Source organism: Pundamilia nyererei, unplaced genomic scaffold (assembly GCF_000239375.1).
Source record: "Pundamilia nyererei isolate P.nyererei 1_Seehausen unplaced genomic scaffold, PunNye1.0 scaffold00233, whole genome shotgun sequence".
NCBI lineage: Eukaryota > Metazoa > Chordata > Actinopteri > Cichliformes > Cichlidae > Pundamilia > Pundamilia nyererei.
Window position 1 is genome coordinate 43,031 of NW_005187634.1, and position 22,761 is coordinate 65,791.

At 38.3% G+C, this 22,761-nt stretch overlaps 2 protein-coding genes across 2 annotated transcripts in view; both read right to left on the reverse strand.

The window, feature by feature from the left end:
* Positions 1-1,951: 1,951 nt before the first annotated feature.
* bcl2l10 (BCL2 like 10) lies at positions 1,952-6,657 on the reverse strand. Its single transcript, XM_005748885.1, has 3 exons — positions 6,515-6,657; positions 4,738-5,196; positions 1,952-2,688 (listed from the first exon to the last, which is right to left on the reverse strand). Exons 1-3 carry the CDS (start codon positions 6,626-6,628, stop codon positions 2,566-2,568), a joined length of 696 nt encoding a protein of 231 aa, XP_005748942.1. The 5' UTR covers positions 6,629-6,657; the 3' UTR covers positions 1,952-2,565.
* Positions 6,658-11,333: 4,676 nt separating this feature from the next.
* The window catches only part of gnb5b (guanine nucleotide binding protein (G protein), beta 5b), a 14,246-nt gene continuing 2,818 nt past the window's right edge, over positions 11,334-22,761 (reverse strand). Inside the window, exons 3-13 of the mRNA XM_005748886.2 lie at positions 21,289-21,400; positions 20,211-20,347; positions 20,000-20,041; positions 19,026-19,102; positions 18,788-18,920; positions 15,935-16,078; positions 15,633-15,724; positions 15,050-15,098; positions 13,308-13,404; positions 12,923-13,089; positions 11,334-11,844 (exon numbers count right to left, since the gene is read on the reverse strand). Of these exons, the coding sequence (XP_005748943.1) occupies positions 11,833-11,844; positions 12,923-13,089; positions 13,308-13,404; positions 15,050-15,098; positions 15,633-15,724; positions 15,935-16,078; positions 18,788-18,920; positions 19,026-19,102; positions 20,000-20,041; positions 20,211-20,347; positions 21,289-21,400 (1,062 nt within the window). The 3' untranslated portion in view covers positions 11,334-11,832. The remainder of the gene's footprint in view (positions 11,845-12,922; positions 13,090-13,307; positions 13,405-15,049; positions 15,099-15,632; positions 15,725-15,934; positions 16,079-18,787; positions 18,921-19,025; positions 19,103-19,999; positions 20,042-20,210; positions 20,348-21,288; positions 21,401-22,761) is intronic.

Sequence of the window (22,761 nt, forward strand, 5' to 3'; positions counted from 1 at the left end):
TCTTACCGGGAGCGTTCTCTCTACATGCACAATTTATACATTGTACATGAGGAATTATTGCCCTTTTTCACCTGGCGCTTCTCTTGCTGTAGCAGGAAATATAGTTTTGACACAAATTACCACAGAAAGCAGAGTTCATGAACTACTATTAGCACTGAGACGCTGTTGTTCCTTTACCAACCAGGGTGCATCCTGAGATCCTGAGGCAGGAATCTGCTCAATGGTCCCGCCTCACTAAAGTCGACTCAGTTTTTTCTGTTAGGGTTTTTTTCCGTCTATGGCCCAGACACACTAGAGCAGAAATAAGATGGCAGTGTCTTTGACACCATGACTAACTTGGTTGGCCAGTGAGTGCTCTGAATCTCAACTAATCACTTGGTGGCTTGGGGTGGTTTTGATCACAAGGCAGTTGCTAAAATGCATGCGTCTCTTTTTTGTACGCACTTCTGTAATCTACATGTGCACTAAAAGCACTTTTCCGATTTTAAACTGCAATCACCCACATTTAGTATCTTGTGCACTTGTGCAGATGCTGAGGATGACCTGCTTTACCTTCAAGGCACAGCTGCCCCATTGATTTGTATATTTTTATTGTCCTACTTTAATATTTTATTTAATGACATTTAATAGTTTTACTTATTTTACATTTATTTTGATTTAAATAATTAATTAATTAATTTTCCCTTACTGAAACATTTGCTACAGGTTTAATGCTTTGCTGCTGAGCGTTTTAGATTTTTCGGCTATTTAAAATTTGTTCTTGATCATTTAGTGACACTGTTTATTCTTGATGTCACACTTGCTATGGTTTAAATTTAAATTGCTTTGTATATTATAATTGATCCTTTTTGCAGGTCTGAATCTTCATTTAACTATTTATTTGCCACTTTGGTGTTATTGTAAAGCACTTCGTAATGCTAATTCTTATAAGTGTTGTCCAAAAAACTTTATTATGAAACTGAAAAATAAGATAACCCTTTAAACTTGCTGCGATGTCTCTGCATGATTTGTTTTGCACTGAAAGCTTCTTTCATTACATGTGGTTTTCACAGCTATAGCTTCCTGATGCAAATATCACACCTGAAAAGATCTCCAGATGTCTTATCTACCTAACTTATGAATGTCATTTGAATTATTTTTGTCAAATTACATTTGAGCCTCATTGCAGATCATCTCCATGTGTTCAGTGATTCCTTCAGGTGTTTGTGAACCTGGCTTTGAAGACAGTGGATGTGCTTATTATGTTGTGTAAACAGATGAAGCAATGAAAGCTGGCAATGTAATTTCCTGCAAAACATTAATAAAGGATCTAAGTTGATAATATGCAAACCTACAATTTCCTTCCTTATTTAGAGTGATAAGAGCATCACTTTGCAGCAGCCTCTCACTGCTAAGTGGCAACAGTCACACCCAGAACATCTACTTTGAACACAACATGGCAACTAAGCAGCCTCTCGTTTTGTATAGCTTAACTTTGAATTAGGATACTTATACATTTTAATTGATGACATATATGAAGTAAAAAGAAGGCCTTGGTGTACACCAATACATCTACACGTGATCGTGAAATCAACTATTTATACTGTCTGGATTCAACTTCTGTCCCTCTGGTCATTACTATTACTTCTTTCTCCTAACAATACAGAGAGTAGTCACTTTACTAAAATGTTGTTTTTTTTATTTCTCTTTATTCAGTGCTGCACTAAAACATTTTTTAGTGCAGCACAACAGGATTTGAGTTTGAGCGTCCACCAGTGGAGGAGCACAGGAGAGACAGCAGGATATATCTTATTTATGAAAATGTGTCTGCACATGAAAGGAGGGACTGTCATTTACATTTCCCTGTCACGCTCCTGACCTCCGGCACAGACATTCAGGGGAGGAAAAAAATAAAACATGACAACATTTAATAAACACTTTTATTTAAAAAAGCAAAATAAATTAGAAACAATGTAAAAATATAATTTGGAGGAATTTTATTTTTTTCCCAGGAGTAATCTATTTGTATTCAGAATGGTCCCTGCTTTTTGGTAAGTTGACAAAGAAATGTTTTATCTAGCACCGTTGCATGGGAGTACAGAACAGCGTTGCTGATCTTGCAAAAATTATACAGTTCATATGAATTCAGGACAAACGGCAGACTGCAGTGTACTGGTTTCATATAAATACAATATATTAAATTTTACATTTTACTCTGGAATGCCTCTATACCATAAAAAAGAGGGGCAGAGGATCATGAAATCAAAATCTGAAGCTTTTTACCTTCACTGCAAAAAAAAGAAAAGAAAAAAGAAAAAAAAATCAGCCAGGATATGTAAACTGATCTCACTCACTGCAACATTTCCAAAGGCATTCAAATTGGTTTTACAATCTTTAGGGGCAAGCGACGAATGTCAGTTTTAAGGGGCTCCGAGACTGTGCAAACATTACCGTAACATCGTGAAATAACGTTCTTTCACTACAGAGGGCCCTTTCTTGCAGAGTGGTCGCCGGACGTTGTCCAACATTTACGAAATCGTGCCGAATTTTAAAATATGTGGATGCATCAAGTGTGGAGAATGCCAGCTAGCGCACCAAGAGGAAGGTAAGCCCAGCAAGGCCGACACCGGCGGCAGCAAACAGCGCTTTCTTCATGGATGAGTCCTGGCTCACTTCTCTGGCACTGCGGGAGAACTTACAGAAGCCTTCCTACAAGAAGACAAACAGAAACAACATGTTCAGTATTATTACGAGTGCTGCTTCCAGTTATCCCCCCCAATGCACTGTTTTAGAGAAAGCAGCTACACCTCTGCACCCCCCCCTCACACACACACACACAAAGACTGTATATAAAAGATGGAGGTAGCCACCACGCTGTAAACAATTGGTTTGTTAAGTCTTGTTATGAGCAATACTGCTGGGTCTTTACCTGACAGTACAAAGGAACTGCTGTTGTGATTTGTCGCTATATAAACAAACCTAAACTGAAGCCTCGAGCTGAGTGTTTTCATCATTATGTTTTTAAAGCAGACACAACAAACAAGGTGCAGATCTGTCTGCCAAACCACACACCATTGAGCACACCTGGATTTAATTACCCAAATTTACAAAATGAACTCCATGTTCATAATGCGGGTTTAAAAGCACGTCCGTGTCACTGGTTTACTGGTCAGACATCCAACTTTAATACCATCGACATCATTTCATTTGTTAATGTTTTATGATGATTGTTATGGTACATTAAAACTAGGTGTGAAAACTAGAACAACTTGAATCAGGAGGCTTTGTGATGTTTGTGACACAAAATTTACCAGCTGCATCAATTTTGTTCTGGCTAAATGTTGAAGGGTATGAAGGCCAAAGTCTTCAAAATTGATTCATTTTTGTTTGTTTGTTTCCCCAGGAGCAAAGAGGACATAATTTTTTTTTTATAAAATATATGTATTTTTAATCTATTGGCTGATTTGTTTTTGCCTAAGTATCAATGTCGACCCTAAATTCCTATTATGTTAATTATGAACAAATTTAGGCATAAACAATGATAAATATCGGCTACTGCCATCAGTAGAAGTCATCTTAATTGTTTGGGCTGATATCAGTACATCTTTGTGTATAAAACTCAAATAAATGTACAACAACAGAAGTTGTATTTTGGAATTTGAATTTTCAATATTTAAAATTGTTTGTATTGATTTCTTGTCAAGTGGGCTCTGGTCAGATCTTATTTTATCATTTGTTTTTATTTTATTGTAGCTTCGAGTTTTGTTGTTTTGACTTTGTTTTAATGAGCAATAATAATCTTGATCAGCGCATCCCCAGCATTAAAAACAGGGAAAGTCCTACAGCTGCATCTCTCCATCGTGTTTTCAGACTGAAGACATACATTCTGACCAGCGAGTGCACCTGCTCTCAGCTCCAGGTGTTCTCGCTGCCCGACAGCTGCTTGTTTTTCTAGTCATACCACGCTAACTTTCAATACAGCTAAAGCCAAACTCAACACACACACACACACAAGCTTTGACTGTTACTACAAAAAGTCCATCTGGCTGTGTCTGTTGAAACCAGCTGCCAGCCAAAGAAAGGAGGGGTGTGTGTGTGTGGGTGTGTGTTGGGTAAGCCCATTCATAAAAGCCAGCATCTGATGTTCAGTTGAGGCTTTTGGGACTCAGCCAGAGGGCATTATAGTTCACGTTTTTCCAGTAAATAAGCAGCCTCCCAGCAGGTTTAACCCTGCTAAGTCATCATCTGTGATCACCCTAACCTTCTGCTACTGGAACATGTTTTATATTTTTCTTTTCTTTTTTTTTAATTTTCCTCCAAGTCTAATCTTTCTAAGTTGCCTTAATTACTCTTTTTCTCCACTTTAAAATCTTTTAGATTTCTTGGCGAGAAACTTTTTTTTACCTACCACCATTATTGAGATCTTGTTGTTTTAGCATAAATTCCCCAGCATGTTGTCTACAATTACTTTGTAATTCCCAGAATCACAGTAGTCTCAACACTCATTGTGATGCCAAACAAAGTAATGAACAAGAAAGAATCTAAGAGACTTGTCCCTGGTTGTATCTTATGGCATAAACCTAAACAACAGATCAATCTATCAGACTGGTGATTTCCAGTGACAGTAATTCAAAGAAAAACAAAACACAAAAATCCCCCAGACAACTACCACTTTGAATCCACTGTTTTGCTCTTGACATAATCAAAGCCTCCCATATCTTCAGTTTTTGTGTTGACTCAGTTTCAGGGAACACCTACCCATCCATCATTATCCAACAGCCAGTCTTTCTTCTCTTCTCCCAGGTAATCAGCTATGGTCTCTGCCAGCCTTCTGCAGCTCATGGGCTCCTGTCCCAGTTCCTGCTGTTGACCAGGGTCCAGCCCCGGCTTCTGCTCCAGGATCTTTCTGGCCAGCACTCCAGTAAAGGCGAAAAGAGAAACAACCCTCCCCCAGTTCAAGTGTCCATCCCCAACCAGCTCCTTCATCACCTTTCTGAGGCTGAGGCAGTGGTCTGGTCCACACTGCACCAGGAAGGTCTGAGCGAGGTTGTCGAAGCGAGCTTGGTGCTGTCTTTCGATGTCCCAGCCTAGACGCCTCATGGCAGCGGCTGATTCGCTGGGAGGTGGAGGGGCTTGATGTGGACTCGTGCAGCAAAAGGACAGGTAGTCCTCGGCCAAAACCAGGGTCTCTTTCCACAGCCCACAGAATTTCATTTTCTACAAGTGAGGGGAAAAGAAGACGAGCTTAAGGAACTTGCCAATCGAGACACTGAACTACTATGAAGAACAAATGCTGATGATCTGGTTTTATCATCAGTAAATCTGCCGACTGCTTCCTAAACTGTGTGTTTGGTTCTTTATAATTAACAACTACAAAGCCTCACGGTTATCCCAACCCTGGATAACTGGGAGGGTTATATCAGGAAGGGCATCTGATCTGCCATGCTGTGGCAATTCCCTTGAGAAATATGGAAGCAACTGAAAGTACCTTCTTCATTTGAAAAGTGAAAATGTGACACTGGTTTTTCCCGGCATTTAAAACAAGGTGCTAACACTCACCTTCTGGCAAAGGGAAACAAACACGATCATTTTTTCCCTTTAAAAAAATGTGTATAAAAGCTACCAAAAAATATGGTAAAATGACTCAAACAACCACGATGACATGGTCAAATGACCAAACTGTCTTCTTTGTACTGTATTCCCTCTCTGTACTACAGTAACTAAACGGTTTTAAAGCCTTTTAGCTCTGAACTGATGTCATATAAATAATGAATACTGGCTGCTGACATCTCCCAGAGTCATCTTAACTGATTACAGCCTCTGTATAAAACCTAAATATAAAATTATGAAGGCAAAATCCTTTAGCTTTCGCCTCCAGCTACCTCAATCGTGTGATTAACAGCAGACGGTCTTTCAAACTAGTTTCATCAGCTTTGCTTTTGCACCCGCAGCTGTTTTCATATTAACACCGGCCAACCTAACGTAAGGGTTTTTCCATTCTCGACATAAAAATGCGTAAAAGTCAAACACTATGACCTGTGAGTCGGCTTCGGTTTCCGCGTCAGGTGTCGTTAAACGCAGGCAAAGAGAAACTATGGTGTTAGCAGAGTATTTCCGTAGGCTGTGCTGCGGTTTAGCTTTAGCTTTCTGTTAACGGAAGCCACAGCGATGCTGAAGACGCACAGCTATCTCCACTTAAAGAGTAACGAACGGACACGCAGATCAAACAGATTGTAGTTTGGGAGTGGGGTCACTTTACGTGACCGTTTACTGTAGCAGCTAGCCGTCGGCCGGGTTGTTGGCTTTAGCTTCGCTGAGTAATCGTTGATCTGTCACCAGAGCAATGGAGGACACAAAGGAGCGCTCGCGAACGGAGAGCGAGCTCAGCTACGACAGCCACGTCTACGCAGTAAAAGCCGGTTTAAACCGACCAAAAAAAGACACTCCAGTGTGGACATTTTCCTGTAGCTCTCTAACAAGACACAAATTAGCAAAATAAACACGTTTTTCTTAAAAATATTAAACAAAGACTCACCCTCCCAGCGATATCAGACTGCTCTCTGCACATACAGACGGCGGAAGGAGAGCGTCGGTACAGTTGAGTCTTCCCTTCAGCTGATGCAGAATGCGTGACTCCGCCTCTCGACATGATTTTTGTGCTGGGAACGTCGTGTGGACTGTGGAAAGAAGACACCACGCCACGGAATAACCAGCGGAAGTGTGGTCATGGTTTGGTATGGTACAAAAAAGGGTGACAAATAATCCATAAATCATTGTTTTACGTTAAGTAGTTGTCATGAAAGATGTCTTTGTGCCTAGGTATTTTTTAAATTTACATTGCCACAAATGGAGACCATAAATACAATGTAGAAAGTTATTGTAAAAACAAAACAAAACTGGATGGTTAACTTGTTTGGTGTTGTGTTTTACCAGACGAGAAAACACTTGACATGATCAGAACATAAAAGGATCATTCTACAATTCGGGGACAATTTAGGCTTTCAAATGTTGTTTGTTTGTTTTTTAATTAACCCTATGTTTTAACATTTTCTGCTGTCCGTTAAGAAACTCAAATAATAAACCATCAAAGTGACATTTTTTTGAGATGCCATACTACAGAACCTTATAAAGTAGAGTTTAAAAATATAGTTTAATATAATCTTGACCGTTAATTTAAAGGAAGTTACAATCATACTGAATATTTTTTTAGATAAAACTTGTTTTATATCAACGTTTGAAAACAAGCTAGCACAAATTAACATGGATGAATAGATATATAATCTAGCATTATTTATCATAATTTACACAAGTGTATAATACTTGTTTTATGTGCATGGTAACAGGGTGTGTAGATAGCAGTGTTACAAATCAGTGCGATCAGTCTTGGTGTTTTCTCAGAGAAAGGTTGAGCTGAAAGTAAATAAGTGTAGTTATATAAATAAAGGAAGGAAACTGAATTTAATATGTCTTCTGGACACCAAGTATTACAAACTATGCCAAAGAGAACTGACCTCAGAGAACTGCCACTAGCACATGACTTATGTCATTTCCTTTTTCCAAGTTTTTTCTCTTCTGTTTCCCAACTAGATAGGTTTCATTAGAGAACAGTAATTATATACTGCAAGTTATGTCCCACAACACTTGTGGACTTCTGTTAAAGTATATTGATGATTAAAATATCACTTAATAATTGTAAAAGACATGTCAACAAAATAAAAAATAAAAAAAGCAAAAAAGTGGATTCATAGTTTATTTTAACTGTTATACTTAACATGCAATTTGGTTATCAAGTGTATGGATTTTCAGGGAGTCCAGGACTTCTGATTTGTAGCTTTCAATTATTAAATCATTTACTAGCAGGGACTTAACAGAGGGGATTTAATGTCTATCAGAGAGATCAGCAAGTAAAAAAATTAACAATTTTACTTTTTGGTGAAGTCGAGGATGTTATATTGTTCTCTCTTCAGTGTGTACGCCCTATAGCTTACACATTGCTTCTTAGATGCAATGGACGGTGGATGTCGTATATTGTGTCTAAAAAAAACAATGGACATCCCTGCACAGGCTCTTTAAAAATTGGTATGTCCTCTGAGCTTTCACCTTCCTGCTCTAATGTCTGGAGCTCCTCCATCTCATCTGCTGACAGCAGGAAGTCTTTCTTTCCTTCAAGAATTCTGTGAAAATTCCTTTCTGCATCACTCAGTCCTCTGCCTCCTGAAGTGTCGGCATTGGTTGAAAACAGGAGTTGGTAAATCCTGCTCTCCACCAAATAAAATATTATAATATTTCTGAAATCCTATGAAATTGAAGTTACGAGTCTCATTGGACTTTTTGGACCCTTGTTGACATAAAACGTGGAAGCTGCAGTCCCCGTCATTAAAAAAAAAGTCAATGTTGCCTGTTAGTCAAACCCCCTCATTATGCTGTCATTAAAAATCCCAGGATATCATAAACTGTGATGACACAGAGGTCACAAAACTCATTTTCCTTAGCTTGGTTTGTCTTTTGGCTTAAAAAGTCCAGGTAAATCTACAGGTGTAATTTTGATAGCAAGGATTAATTAAGTTAATTGTTAACATTTCCCACGGCTCAGAAAGCAAACTTGCGGTTTATGGACATTTCTTTTTCGCCACTAAACAGTGACATCTGTTACTCGTTCCAAATCCATGAACAGCATGAGGAAGTGAAACATATAGAGGATATGCATTTAATCACTATGATGATAAACTCAGTGTTAATATTAGGGACTTTCACTTCATGGTAATACCCGTTGTATGCTTGTCCTTCAATCTCCGTTTCACCTTCCCTACATCACGGCCTTTCTCTGTCTACACTGGTGTTTCCCACTATAAATTTATGACAATCTGAATGCAGGCTAGCAACGAAAGTGAAAAAAACACACGTAAAACAGAGCAACCTAATCCCCAGAGTGCATGTTTTCTATGACATAAGTTCAATCATCTGAAATGCAAAGTTAGTGGCTTTCGGAGAAGGTCGATGTCACAGAAACACAGTGATGCAGCTGTTATGTTATTAAAGTTGGATGCTGCCCTTCCTACAGCAGAAATACACCCCCCCCCCCGCTGTACTGACTGGACTTAGTGGCATTGTGGTAAACATGTCGTTAGATACATAAAGTGATGATGTGGATAGGGTGGCCGACCTTTGTTTAGAAAAAACAGAGACGTGTAAGAACGGCATCAACAATGCTTTGAGGTCAGAGACTGAACAAACAGTAGAGGGTCATGACATGAAAAGTCAGTGAGCGTCTCCCACCTGACGCCCTCAGAATCAGCTTATTCTTTGTCTCTTAGGCTATTTAATGAAGCCATGCAAGGCTTTGATGCATAAACTTGGAGGGATGGATAAAAATTTGGGGCTTTTTGATTCATTTGATATTTCTCAGAATTTGAGCCCTCCTAATAAGCACAGGAGATTACCACAGGGCGATTTTATATGGAAACAATATGTTTGCTTCCTTCAGGGGAATAATGTCACTGTTACAAAATGCTGTTTAAACGTTATCGTTCTGACGTAAAAGTTCTTTTTTTTTTCCTTCTAAAATTATGTACACTTTACGTCATCGTGGACCTTTGCACATGCTTCCTGCATTACAGCATTTGTTTCCCTACCATACAGAGAACCATTGTTCACCCTTCATCGTCATAGTCCATGAAGATCAAATATCAGAAACAGGAAGAGATGTGTGAATCTAGAAATGCCTCGATAATAAAAAAAACAAACAAACCACCAGATGAAAATTTAACTTAACAGTTTTAACTGGGATTCCAATAAGAAAGGAAACCCAACTTTACAAAGACTCTCATATAAGACCATAAAAAAAGCTTCCATGTGTGCTTATTGTTTTACTTAGCAAGGGAGTCAGGAATGTTACATTCAAAATAAAATATATATTTGGCTTTCACATACCAATACCAAACCAGTAACTTAAAGTTAAAGTAACTAAAGTTAGTGTATCTTTTTTGGTGAGATGGTTAACATTTGTTTTGTTCTGTGTTCATTATATTCTTTGGCGTTTATTTTGGTCAAATCCAGATATAAAAGCATTGCAATTTAGATGGAGTTGTTTAAAAAGGGTAGATGTGCTAGGCTAAAACTACAGCTTTCACATTTTTAGTCAGTAGCTTGTGTTATTTTCGAGCCGTTTTTGCAGTTTGTATGACACTAAAGATAAGATTTAGCACTATGTTAAAATTTCAAACATCCTGTCAACATTAGTAATGTCCTGCTTTGACCCCCCTCTAGCATACGTTTTGCTTCCCATTTACTTTTTTGATATATGGTCACCTTATTCACAAACAAAGTCAAGTGTCGAATCTTTTTTTTATCTCCATATCCTCTGCAGAGCCAGACAGTTTTATGTTTACTGTGGATCAGTTACGTAATTCAACAAGCTCAGTGCCTGTTAACTGATTGTCAGACAATCATAAAATGTCTGGTATGTGGAAAAAAATAAAATAAGGTAAATAAAACAGACAATATAAATCAGTGCATTCAAACAGATTGTGTACTATAAAGCAATCTGGCATGGTATGTGAGTAGGAATAATTGTGATAACAAGTACCCGACTGAAATGGTCCAACAAGGTTTGAGAATTCAAACAAAATCCTGTCCTGATCTTTAGCACAGGGAACCAATATCTTTTTCTTTCAGGAACTGTTATGAAATCATTCATTAATTTATATTTAAAAAAAGAAGAAGCAAAAAGCAAAAAAAAAGCCAACAAAAACCTCAGTTTTACTGAGCTTTTCATTGCTGCACTACCCTCTTTCTGCTGGGATACAGTGTAAACGCCCCCTAGTGCCACTAAATGGAACCAAAGAAGACCGCATTTTCTTCTGTCTACTACCCCCTTCTCATTTTCTCTCTACTAACTTTCCCAAAAATCATACTTGGGGGTTTAAATGCTTCAGTGATTTCACCAATTATAACCTTGCAATAAAAGATTTGTGAGATCTCTGCTTATTTACATCTCTCCCCTTCCCAGAACAGAAGAAATGCAAATTTCAGCCACTGGAACCGAATCTAGGTCATCCTGAATGCCGGGAGGCTGAAGTTGAATGCAGCTTGAGAGGCACAATCAGTTAAAATGAGGGGATTTACAAAAGTCTTTACATGCTGCTGTATGCTTTGTTAAGCCATATCAGGTCAACCTTATATGCTTTTGCATTTGCATCTTCAGAGTGTGGTTAGACATGAGTGCATTAAAAGGATATATATAGTATCCTGTGTGTCAAGTAGGGGCCAGGGTAGAAGTGGCTGTAGCCTACATGAAAATTTGTATTTTCCCCACAATAAAATATGCATTTTGAAATAAGAAAACTGAGGTTCTATTCAAATTTCTTTTCTTGTGTTTAATCATGACATCAGCTACAGCAAAATACCAAAAAAGTAGAGACAATATACACAACACATTTAACAGCATGTGCAACTACAGCTTCTTAAGAAAAGTGACAGTGGGCATTATTTACATGACAATCGGTAATATTGTTTGCAGTATGACACACAAGTTTGATCATGCAGATGATTTCTAAAGGTTATTTGGCTCTTTACAGGAATACATATTTCACACTATGTTAAAAAATAACATATTTATTTAGCATCAGTCATCAGGGTAACAATAACAAAGACTGGGAATATCAACTTCTGCTTAAACAAATATCCACTTTATAGATATTATTGAATATTTTCATTCAGAGACATCTGAGGGCTTGGCTGACTGAAGGTTTCTTCAATACACACCTGAAATAGTGCTAATATTTCAGGCTGGGCTTTGGGATTATTGGCCACCAAATGTAGATAACTTTGTTGGAAACTACCACGATAAAAACTCTAGGCCCAAACCTGCATGAGACAGAAGTGCAGAGTTAAAAACATAAATTTTTATGTCAGTAGCTACATTAAAAAAAAATAAATTAACCAGCCACTTTATTAGATACCCATTCAACTACTCGTTAACACATATATCTAATCGGCCAATCACCTGGCAGCAACATTTAGGCATGTAGACATGCTTTGACCAAGCACTGGAATGGGGAAGAAAGATGGTTTAAGTCTGAGTATTTCAGAAACTGCTGATTTATTGGGACTTTCCACAGAATCATATCAATTGTTTACTGAGAAAGGTCCAGAAGAGAAAATATCCAGTGATCAGCGGTTTTCTGGGTGAAAATCCCTTGTTGATAGGTCAGAGGAGAATGGTCAGACTACTTCCAGCTGATAGGAAGTTAACACTAACTCAAATAATAACTTGAAAAAGAGTATCTTTGAGTGCAAATATGATGAGCCTTGAAGCAGATGGGCTACCGAGGACCACAGAGAATGCTCCTGTCATCTAAGGACCGGTAACTGAGGCTACAATTCACAAAGGGTGACCAAACTTGGAAAAATGTTGCCTGGTTTGATGAGTCTTAATTTCTGTTAGATGGTGCGATCAGAATTTAGCATAAATAACATGAAACCACGGATCCACCCTGACTCGTTTCAACAGTTCAGGTTGCTGGTGATGTGTGACAGTGTTTAGGATATTTTCTTGGCACATTTTGTGTCCCTCGCTATCAACTGAATATCATTTAAGCACCACAACTTAACCTGAGTTTTCTTGCTGACTATGTCCATCTCTTTATAACTACAGTGTACCCATCTTTTGATGGTTACTTCTAGCAGGATAACACACCATGTTACAAAGCTCTACTAATCATCTCACAAAGAATTGAAGAAGTTCTGAGAGCAAACGAATGTCCAATCCAGTATTAGCAAGGTGTGCCTAATAAAGTGGCTAGTGAATTTATAAAATGACTCATTCACTAACGGAACAAGAAGTATATTTTTAAATTAAAAAGCCACAGTAAATTCCAAAACAAGCCTACTGTTTACCCAAAACAAAAATATAATTTGATCCTGTTGAGAAACTCCAGCTCACCCGTAAAGTGCTATCCCAGGAAGCTGAACAGAGCGCTGTGCCATCAGGTGACACTCTCACTCTGCTAACACGGTTCTCGTGACCAAACAATATGGTGGCACGAGTCCCCTTCAAAACATCCCATACATTGATAGCGTAGTCATTATAACCAGCGAAGAGCAGACGGCCTGAGGGTGGAAGAAAGAGAAAGATATGGTGGAGACATAGATGAAAAGGAAGTGGGAAAACCAGGGAAGCAGACACTCACAAATTATAAGGTGAAATTCCTTTTGAATCTAAATTTGAGACAGAACAGAGAACCAAAGCATTCTCAAGCTTTCTTGAGCCAAAACGTACTGAACACATTTGTTACAGCAATTTAAAGAGTGTTTGACTGACTCCTCACCGCTCAGAGAGAAGTCACAGGTGGAAGCGCCAAATATGATGCTGTCCTTCTGGTAGACTGCCACTTCACGGTCAGCTCTCAAGTCATAGAAACGGCACTTTGGAAAACCAGAAAACATAGAAACAACCAGTATGTAAAAACATACCAAGGTGGTTATTCCGGTAAATGGCCTACAGTGCAGATTATCAGAGTAAATCACAGCAACGAGGCTGAGGTTGCTTTTAGAGCTAAACTGATGTTGTTGTTGTTTCTGCCACGCCCTAATTAATGTGACCAATCAAATTACAGGGAGACAGGAAAAATAATGAACACTTAACCTAAATCCAACCTGAGAGGTAGCATAAAACTAAACATGTCTCATGACACAGACTACACATGTCTGTACATGTACATGGGACAACTGTTAGTAAAAATGTAACACATGTTTAATGTTTGTAAAAGGACCTTCTTCATCTCAAAAAAAACCCAAAAACCCTCAAAATGCAACTTAAAGATGAAAAAAAGGAAATTCGAAATTGGAAAATGAGTCACCTAAGTTAAAAAAAAACAATCTCAACAACAACTATTGTTCAGAGACAATAACTCCAGTCTCCCAAGGGAAATGGATCCATTAATCTGGGACAATCTGCTCTTTATTGTGACCTCATTGCACTTTATATTATCTCGCCTGACGTCTTAAAGTCTTCCTGCTTTAAGGTTTTTCTGCCAGAAAGCACTGAAGGAAAATTTCTCCCATCAATGGCTTTTCCCTTTCGTCTCAGCCACTTGTCTGCTAATATAAAACCTAATGTAGTTGTACAATTTTATCCAGGTGTAAGCTTTGAACCACAGGTCAGAGTATCAATGCAGTCCTGCTTTCTTCCATAAACATGAAGTCTCTCAGGCTTTCCAGGTTTAAGGAGGAATCATTTCATCCCAGTCCCAGCTTGAGTCCCAGTTTGTTTTAGAAAGAATTTTACTGATGACAATAAGTCTTTATACTAAGGTAATTAATCGATAATAACAATTTTACATCTTAATAAGTCTAAATAAGTGCTGATAATAAGATCACAAACAATCCTTACAGGATTTGTATGGTTTTTTTTGTTACTTTAATGATATTACCACATTTTAAAAAATGTATTTAATAACAGTTAACTATGCACTTTAAAACTAACCTACACATTTTCCCCCTAAAAATACCTTATTATGGGTAATAAAGCTATTAATAACTAACGTGCTTTTTAAAACTCCAGGTGTCTGACTTGAGTACTACATAGTGTCGAGACTGAAAAAAACAAACAAACTAAAGTACAATATTTTAGTGCAATAACATCTCAATGTCTTTTGTTGTCATTGCTTTTAGTCTCTTATTGATAGTTCTGTATTGATTTTCTGCATTTGGTATGTTTCTGTTTTTTTACTTCTATTTTAATGTCATCCTTAAGGTTAAGCTTAAACTCATTTTTATCTTGTTTTGTACTCTTAATGTATCTATTCTGTAGCGTTGCTTTTAAAGCACCTTTATAATGAATAAAACTATTAATGTTGTTATAAATGCCTTGATAAGAAAAAGCGAATCACAGAGTTCACAATAAAGCTTAATAATGTTCCAAAAATAAATCAGAGGGAGCTCTGTGACTCAATATTACTGCTCCACGCAGGAACTGAGACAGTCATTTATCGTATTGTATCACTGATGGCACAGAGTGACATGAGCTCATCGAAACAAACAGATGAGTAGGTTACATGACAGGACTCACCGTCGCATCATCAGAGGCAGATGCAAATGCATCTCCACTGGGGTAGTACCTATGCACAAGTAGACAAAAGCAGGTTTAGAAATGATGCGGTAATGATGTATTTTCCATTGAAGAGGAAATTGACAGATTCTGTTTTTAATTTAAGCTTTTCTTTTGAAGTAAGTAAATTATTTTGGTGCATGATCTGCATCACAGAGCTCAGTCTGTATGACCAACACAAGAACACAAACAAGTCTTCTAAATGAAAAATGTGTTGGTTTCTCAATGCTCTCCTTTTGTTCACACACTCAAAAAATATCTATAAGAAAATACAAAAATGTAAAAATAATGTCTCAGAAATAAATTAAAACTATTATATTTATTTTTGTTGAATTGTTTTTCTCTCAACATCAAAAGGCAGCAGCTGTCTTCACTCAATGTGTGAACATACTGTATGTGGTTTTGCTCTTCATGGATTTTGATTTATTCAATTTGCTCCCTTTGACTACAGCTTTTTAATGTCTGTCAAAGAAATGATCCATTTTTCATTTGTAAAATCAAGAAACTGTGATTCACTTAAGCTTTTTAAAAGAGTAGGACCCACTTCACGCAGTTGATGTCAGACTCGTGGCTCTCGAAAGATTGAATGTTCTGTCCAGAGCGCATGTCCCACACATTGGCCTTCATATCACAGCCCTGACAACACAAACACACACATACAGATAAACAGACACACACAGGCGCACAAAGAAAATACTGTTGTTCTCCAGTAAAATCCCAGTTTCTTCATCATAGTTCAATGAAAACCAAACACAAAGAAGTGAATTACAGGGTTTCCCCTGAAGAAGACCACATAAATCTCAAACCAATCCACAGAATATTTCTCTCTCTCTCTTTCGCTCTCACCCCAGAGACAAAAGTGTTTCCAGTCTCAGATGGGGCGAGGTCCAGGGACAGGACATCAGCTGTGTGACCGTGGAAACTCTGCAGCAGCTGCCCGCTCTCCACATCCCACAATGCACATGTGCCATCGCCACTGGAGGTCAGGAGCTAGCAGACACAAATGTACAGAGATACATGAATATAAGAGCAAGGCCATGCATCTTCTTTATATATACACAACACTTTTTATCACTCATGCCTGTTTGTTTAACCCTTAAGCAACCCAACTACTTTAGCAGCTAAAACGATAAGCATCATTTATGACCCAATCATATTTTATGGAAACTTCAACTAAAAGCACAAACTGCAGAACTAAATAATTTAGACAATTGCCATTTTACAAAACAATTTTTTTTAACCCAAAGGTATATTTCAACGAATTGTGTAGTACAATTGTGTATTTTTACATGCTAGTATAATTTTAACACCAAAATATGACACCATCGTCAGTGTGTTTTTTCCATCCTGTTCTAACTATACACAAAGCTCTGATTGTTGATGTGTTATATTATAAAACACTGAAATATAACTAAATGTTAGCAGTCAGAAATAAATACAGTCCTTTCCACAGCATTGGGGAGTTCCTGTAAAAACTCAGAGAGGCAGATTGAAGTAATCATGTCATGAAACGTCACAAAGGCACGTTCCAATATCTGATTGAGGTTAGAAATGTTTTTTAGGGAAATGTTTTTAAATATCTTTGCCCAATCGAGAACCTTGAAGCCAGTGAAACCCAGACCATAGAAACTAAACAAAAAGGAAGCTTAGAAATATTAAAATAGTTTGGAAAGCCTATTTTTTGGTTGAAACTGGGATACACAACAGAACAATGATCCCAAGCACACCAGCGAATCTACAGCAGAATGGCTGAAAAATAAAATAATCAAGGTGCTGTCCTTGCAGCATCTTGATTATTTTTGATTTTTTTTTGCTGCGAAATGTGGTTCTAAAAACTACTGAATCATGAGGCGTCCATTTTCACATGACTGTTAACTCTAGCACTTGATTAATTCAGAGAAGTGAAGGTTTCTTTACCCTAAACACCCACACAGACATATGATTAGTGGTTTTATCTTTGCTGGGTTTTTTTCCTCCTTCTTTAAAAGTATTTTTAGCTGCTCGGTTTCATTTCTCAGTTCAATTACGTAGAAATGAAACAGATAATACACTAGATAGTGTGCTCCTAATCATTACGCAATTATGGTCAAATAAAGTACTTTTTTTAAAATTAAGCGTTCGTCTTGTTTTATTCTGCTTTTATAGATGGATTGCTCTGAGGGGTTGTCAGTTAATTTGCCAGAAAATCTGACCTAAAGAGGAACCTTTGCCTATTTATTAGTCAAGGCAGGTTTTTTTTCTATAGCACAGTTCATGCACAAGACAAATCAAAAGGCTTTACATAAACATTAAAAGGACATTAATAATAAAAACCTAAAAAAATAAATACATGAATGAAATAAAATTAAAAACAAAACAAAATATCGAGAAACCGTCATCAGAATACATGAAGTGAGTTGCATATGATACAAACAGGCAACGTGGGGAAGAAGAGTACATCCTCTCTGTTACAAAAACTCTTACTATGTATCTGAATACAAAGAAGCAGACAAAATGTCAACAAATCCTCTAATGAAAACAGATTACGGGCACTTAGAGACACATGCAGACATCTGAGGTCCCTGCCGGCTGGTGGATTAGAGAGCTCCTGCTGGATGACCCCAGGCACAAAAAACACCACACATCCTGCCTGCACCAAGCGGTAACTCCAGTTTCAACACGAATATAATTATCAGTAAGCCACAATTACTCCCACACACAGATGGAAATCTCAGCGATCTGACGGAGAGCCTTTGCATCACTTTACGCACCACCAGCCTGACCTTAAAACTTCCATGGTTGGTTCGTTATTACTCAGTGAAACCACACAACAGCACCAGCTGAAAACCTGAGCTAACACACGGATATACACAAATACTACACGATCAAAGCATGTAATCTAGACTTTAGGGGATTTTAAAGCTGCTCAATTGAGTCTCCTACACACTGCTGCAGTAAAATATACGGGAACTTAAAAAATATAAAGACTGGCATGCGTGACAGTGTGTTGAAGGGAGAAAAAAGACGACAGACAGGAAGACAACATGCATGTGTGTATTTTTGTGTTAAATGCTCTGCCCTCAAGTCACTGTGCTCCACTCTTCTTTAGATAAAAGCCACTCAGTGTCTATTAATACACCCATGAGAGAGGATCATACCCCCCCCCCCCCCCCTCGTCTCTTTCCGGCCCCTCCTCATTCCTGCCACCCATCTCCTTTCTCCTCTCCTGCCCTCATTTTACCTCCACTCCCACTGTGTTCCTGTGCCTCACCGAGGGCCAAAGTGAAGTAAATTATTAATGCCAAATATTTCAGGTCGTCTCCTTCATGTTCCCTTTTTGATTCTCTTCCTCTCCCTACCTGTACAGAAAAGACCCCTAACTTTCAACATATGGAAGCCAGTATTTAAAAGAAAAATGAAGAAGATAACCGTCACTATTCCTTGAAAAAACAAGACTGATTAGATGTAATGAAGGAGGGATGGAGGTGGAAGGGAAACATTCATACAATGAGCAGCTTGATCGGGTAATTATGCCATGTTTTTTCTTTATATTTAGCAGTGCTACAAAAGCTTTTCTCGCTATCATGGCTCAAAGTAAAGAAAAATCCTTGTTGCACTCGTTGGCTGCATTGAATATGCTACCATGTACTTCTACTGGCTATTTGAGAAGCCTGGAGGACCACATCCCCTAAAAGCTCCACCAGCTGATGCGCCGCTCACCTGCATGTCAGAGTTGGTGAAGGAGCAGCCTGACACATAGTTGGTGTGCATAGCAACCGACTTCTTCTTCGCAGCCAAGTTCTCATTTTTGTCCAGAGACAACGGGATGACTGAGCACTTGTTATCCAGGCCACTTTGGGAGAAAGCAAATGTTCAGTAATGGGTTTCACCCCAGTTACAGCAACAAAGTAGTCACCGATAACCATTCATGATTAAACACAAAGATCTTTCCACCTACCCGCATGCTATAGCACAGCCCGAGGGGGCATAAGCACACGCCAGCACCCACGTGCACGGCAGGGGAACTCCATGCTCCTGTGGGCAACAGAAAACGTAAAAAACACACATACGCAAAGAAAAAAAAAGGTTATTATGGTTAAAAAAAAAACATATCTTCTTTTTTAACATAAAAACAAGCAAGGCAGCTTGTGCACAGCTGTGGTTTAATCTGGATGTGGTGTGTATTAATGAGGATTAAATTCAGTGTACTTATGCCTCCTCGTCACGAGGCATAACGGCTAGAAAAGCTGAATCCTGGCTATCATTTAAGGCCGGACACATACACTGAGTGATTATGGGGGACAGATGGATAGATAATATTTAAATTCATATTTCCATATAGTCGTGTCAAGTCCTCTTTCTCTCTCTTTGAGGATATAGGATGGCCCACTCACACCCTCAACACCAGCACATATGGTGATGGAACATGCATCTGAGCATTCAGAGGAAGAGAAAAATCACTCAGACTTACATAACAGACGGAGATTGATTCTGATCTTTTTTTATGTTGAGGGAAATTATTAAGGTAGACTGAAAACATGAGCATTAGCATTAATGCAAGAGCACTAATGGTGCTGTAACAGTATGCATTATATGTTATATTTACTCAAAAAATTTAACTTGTTATTTTTAAACTTGGGACAAGGTTCCTGTAATGTAATTTTTGCTGCAACTTCAGATGAATTTGGACTGAAGCGTGAAAGATTCACAGCAGCAGATTGTCATATTTTGCAAGCCCCTGACGTAAAATGTTCCTCTTTTCCTTTCCAGAAATTTGCAAGGAGAGGAAAAGCACATGATGTTTCCAAGTTCCCAAATTTCATAGACATGAAATTCTTTTTTTTTTTGTAATTTTGCAAGAATAATAAAAAATGCACTAAAAGTTCAAGAAATTCTTACAAATACAAAAACGCCACATAAAGGTTTACACACCTTATTAAGAGTGAATGCATCCCAGACGATCACTTTTCCGTCCTAGGATAGAGAAATGAAGTCTTTTAATGGAAAAATAAACTCACAAAAACAAATAGGCCAACACAGAATAACAGACACACTGTTGTGTCATAGAAACAACACAATATTTATCTTTAGATACTACATCTTGTGTATGGATGTATGTGTGTGTGTGTAAGCAGGTGCATACCTGTGATGAGCTGACCATGCGTCGCTTGTCTTTGCACCAGTCCATGCACAGCACCTTGTTCCCGTGACCCTTCAGTACACGTCTGGTCTTTATGGAGAGAGCACTCAACACCTCAACCTTCTCTGCCACCTGGTGCACTGAGGTATGAAACACACACACACGCGCGCACACACACACACACACACACACGCACGCACGCACGCACGCACGCACGCACAATTTACCAGTGAAAAGGAAGTGAAAACATTAGCAAAACAAGTGGTTTTTATGAACGTAGAAATCTGTGCATTTTGCTGTTTTTTCTAACAATTTCATAATCAAAATAATCTTTATCCAAAAAAAGATAAAGATATTTTTTATATTTCTCAACTGCTAATGCTCTGTTGTTGTACATTTCACTTAAATGCACATTAGCCTGTTATTAAATATCAATGATCTGATGCTCTCACTCTGCCAGTGAACATCACTGTCGATAGGCGATGCTTTTATCAGATAGATATTTAGTAAACTTGGCTTTCAAAACTGCTGTCATGTAATGTTTTTGTAGTTCAAATATGCTTGTTATTAGATCATTGCTAGCTCTGCCAGTAAATTACAGCATTAGTGGGCATAACGCTAAAGAGTTTGTCCTTGCAGGCGCACTGTTGCCTCTGCATGTCAGCTTCATAGACTGTAGCCCTAAATTATTATGATTATTATATATAAAGGCAGTTGTAACATTCAAGTGACAAAAAAAACATTAATAATTCTGATCTGTCAAATAAAGTTTTTCATTCCCCAGCACTTTTAACTAACAGCCGTATATTTGCAGTGTTTTCTATACCAGATTTATTCATGATCAAATATCTAGTGCCCCCCTCTTTTTTTAAGGTTCCCATCCTTTGCCCCTCAATTAAAATAACAAATCCTGGAAACGCCCCTGCACAAAACCTCTCCTTTGCCACCCCATGTAAAATTTCAGAGACAAGTCCAACAGCTGGCAGCTGCATATTTTAAGCAGATAAGAAAATGTTTCATTAGAAAACGAGAAGCAGAGTGCTTGAAGCTCGTTTTGCTGTTTGTTTAATTCATCACTTACACTCCACGTCGTTCAGCTTGTTTCGCTCCTCCTCCAGCTTCTTCTTCAGAGTCTCGCTCTCCCTCTTCAGTGACTCCAGGGTTTCCCCTTTTTGGAGCCCCTGACAAGCCATCTTCGAGAGCAGAGAAAAGAGGAGAGCAGAGGGAGGAAGGGAGCGGGAAACAAGGGAGAATTGGGAGAAGCGGGTGGTTGGGTTAGGGTTAGAGGTTTGTTTAAATAGTCCTCGAGCGCGACTGTGATGCTGTTGCGCGTGCTGCACTCCGCTGCTCTGCTCAGCCTCCTCCCCCTCTCTGCTCCCTGCACCGCTGTTCACCGGGAGCTCCTCAGTCTCCACCTTTTGTCTTATTCCCGTATTCCAGTTATGGCATGACAGCTGCTTTCAAAACGCGTTGTTATTTAACATAAAAATTTATGCAAGAAAATTTATATGAGAAAATATTAAGATGTTTAAATAATGATGAGGCATTATATATGAGAAAGCTGACAATCTTCAGTTTAAGTTTGTGGGACAATTCTGAAAAGGTAGGTCTAAATCCTATTTTGAGTTTTTAGTTTTTCATCAGTTTTTTTCTGGAAAATGTTAATTAAAGTTAATTTAGACAGTCCGATTGAAGGACTGTCTAAATTCACATTAACATATCTAAAAAATACGAAGTATATTATACATAATTGTGACTATATAAACTGCTATTGTAAATCTATCCAAGCGCCTGCTTATAAAAAATAAAATTAAAAACAACCACAATCTTAGAAAATGTTGCTATACTTTATTTGTTATTTTTTTGTGGTGGAAAATTGAAAGAAATAAAATTGTGAGCCTCTATATGTCTTTATATGTTATTTACTGAAATGTCTGCAGAGGGACCAACTCATCACAGAAGGTAAGACAGTCTGCAAACGAGTGGCCACGATCAAAGAAGTGATTCAATATTTAAAGCTTGATTCTCACGCATGCATGCTGGCTGGAGTCTAACAGAGAGAAGCCATATTGACCTAAACAAAGATGCAAGATGCATAAACCAGAGCTGCTCTGCTCGCCTTGAGGCACATGCAAAGGGTCACTGCTTATACACTCCCATTTACGTTAACCTGTGTGCAGACAAACAAAGCTTTCACAGTAAAACAAAGAACAGAGTAAAACAGTTACAGCTCTTATTTTTCTTCTACACTTCTCAGCGCCAGTGCTGGAAGTGAGTCGCTCTTCTTGCATCACTTTGCCACTACTGGAGATTCCAGGCTCTGGTTGCCTAGGTAACCCTTTACCATATTGCCGCCCCGCACCCTGACACATGGCTCAGTGGTTCGCTTCGCTCTTACTGATGCTAAAAAAAGTTTTATATTTCTTTTAGTTTGTTTATCATATTCTCTCTGGAGACGTCATCTTTCAGGCTGCTTTTAAATAAAAGGTTAAATGGGTAAAATTATTACTGGTCAGTTTGTTTCCTGCGCCATCTTTAGGTAATAAATGGTATT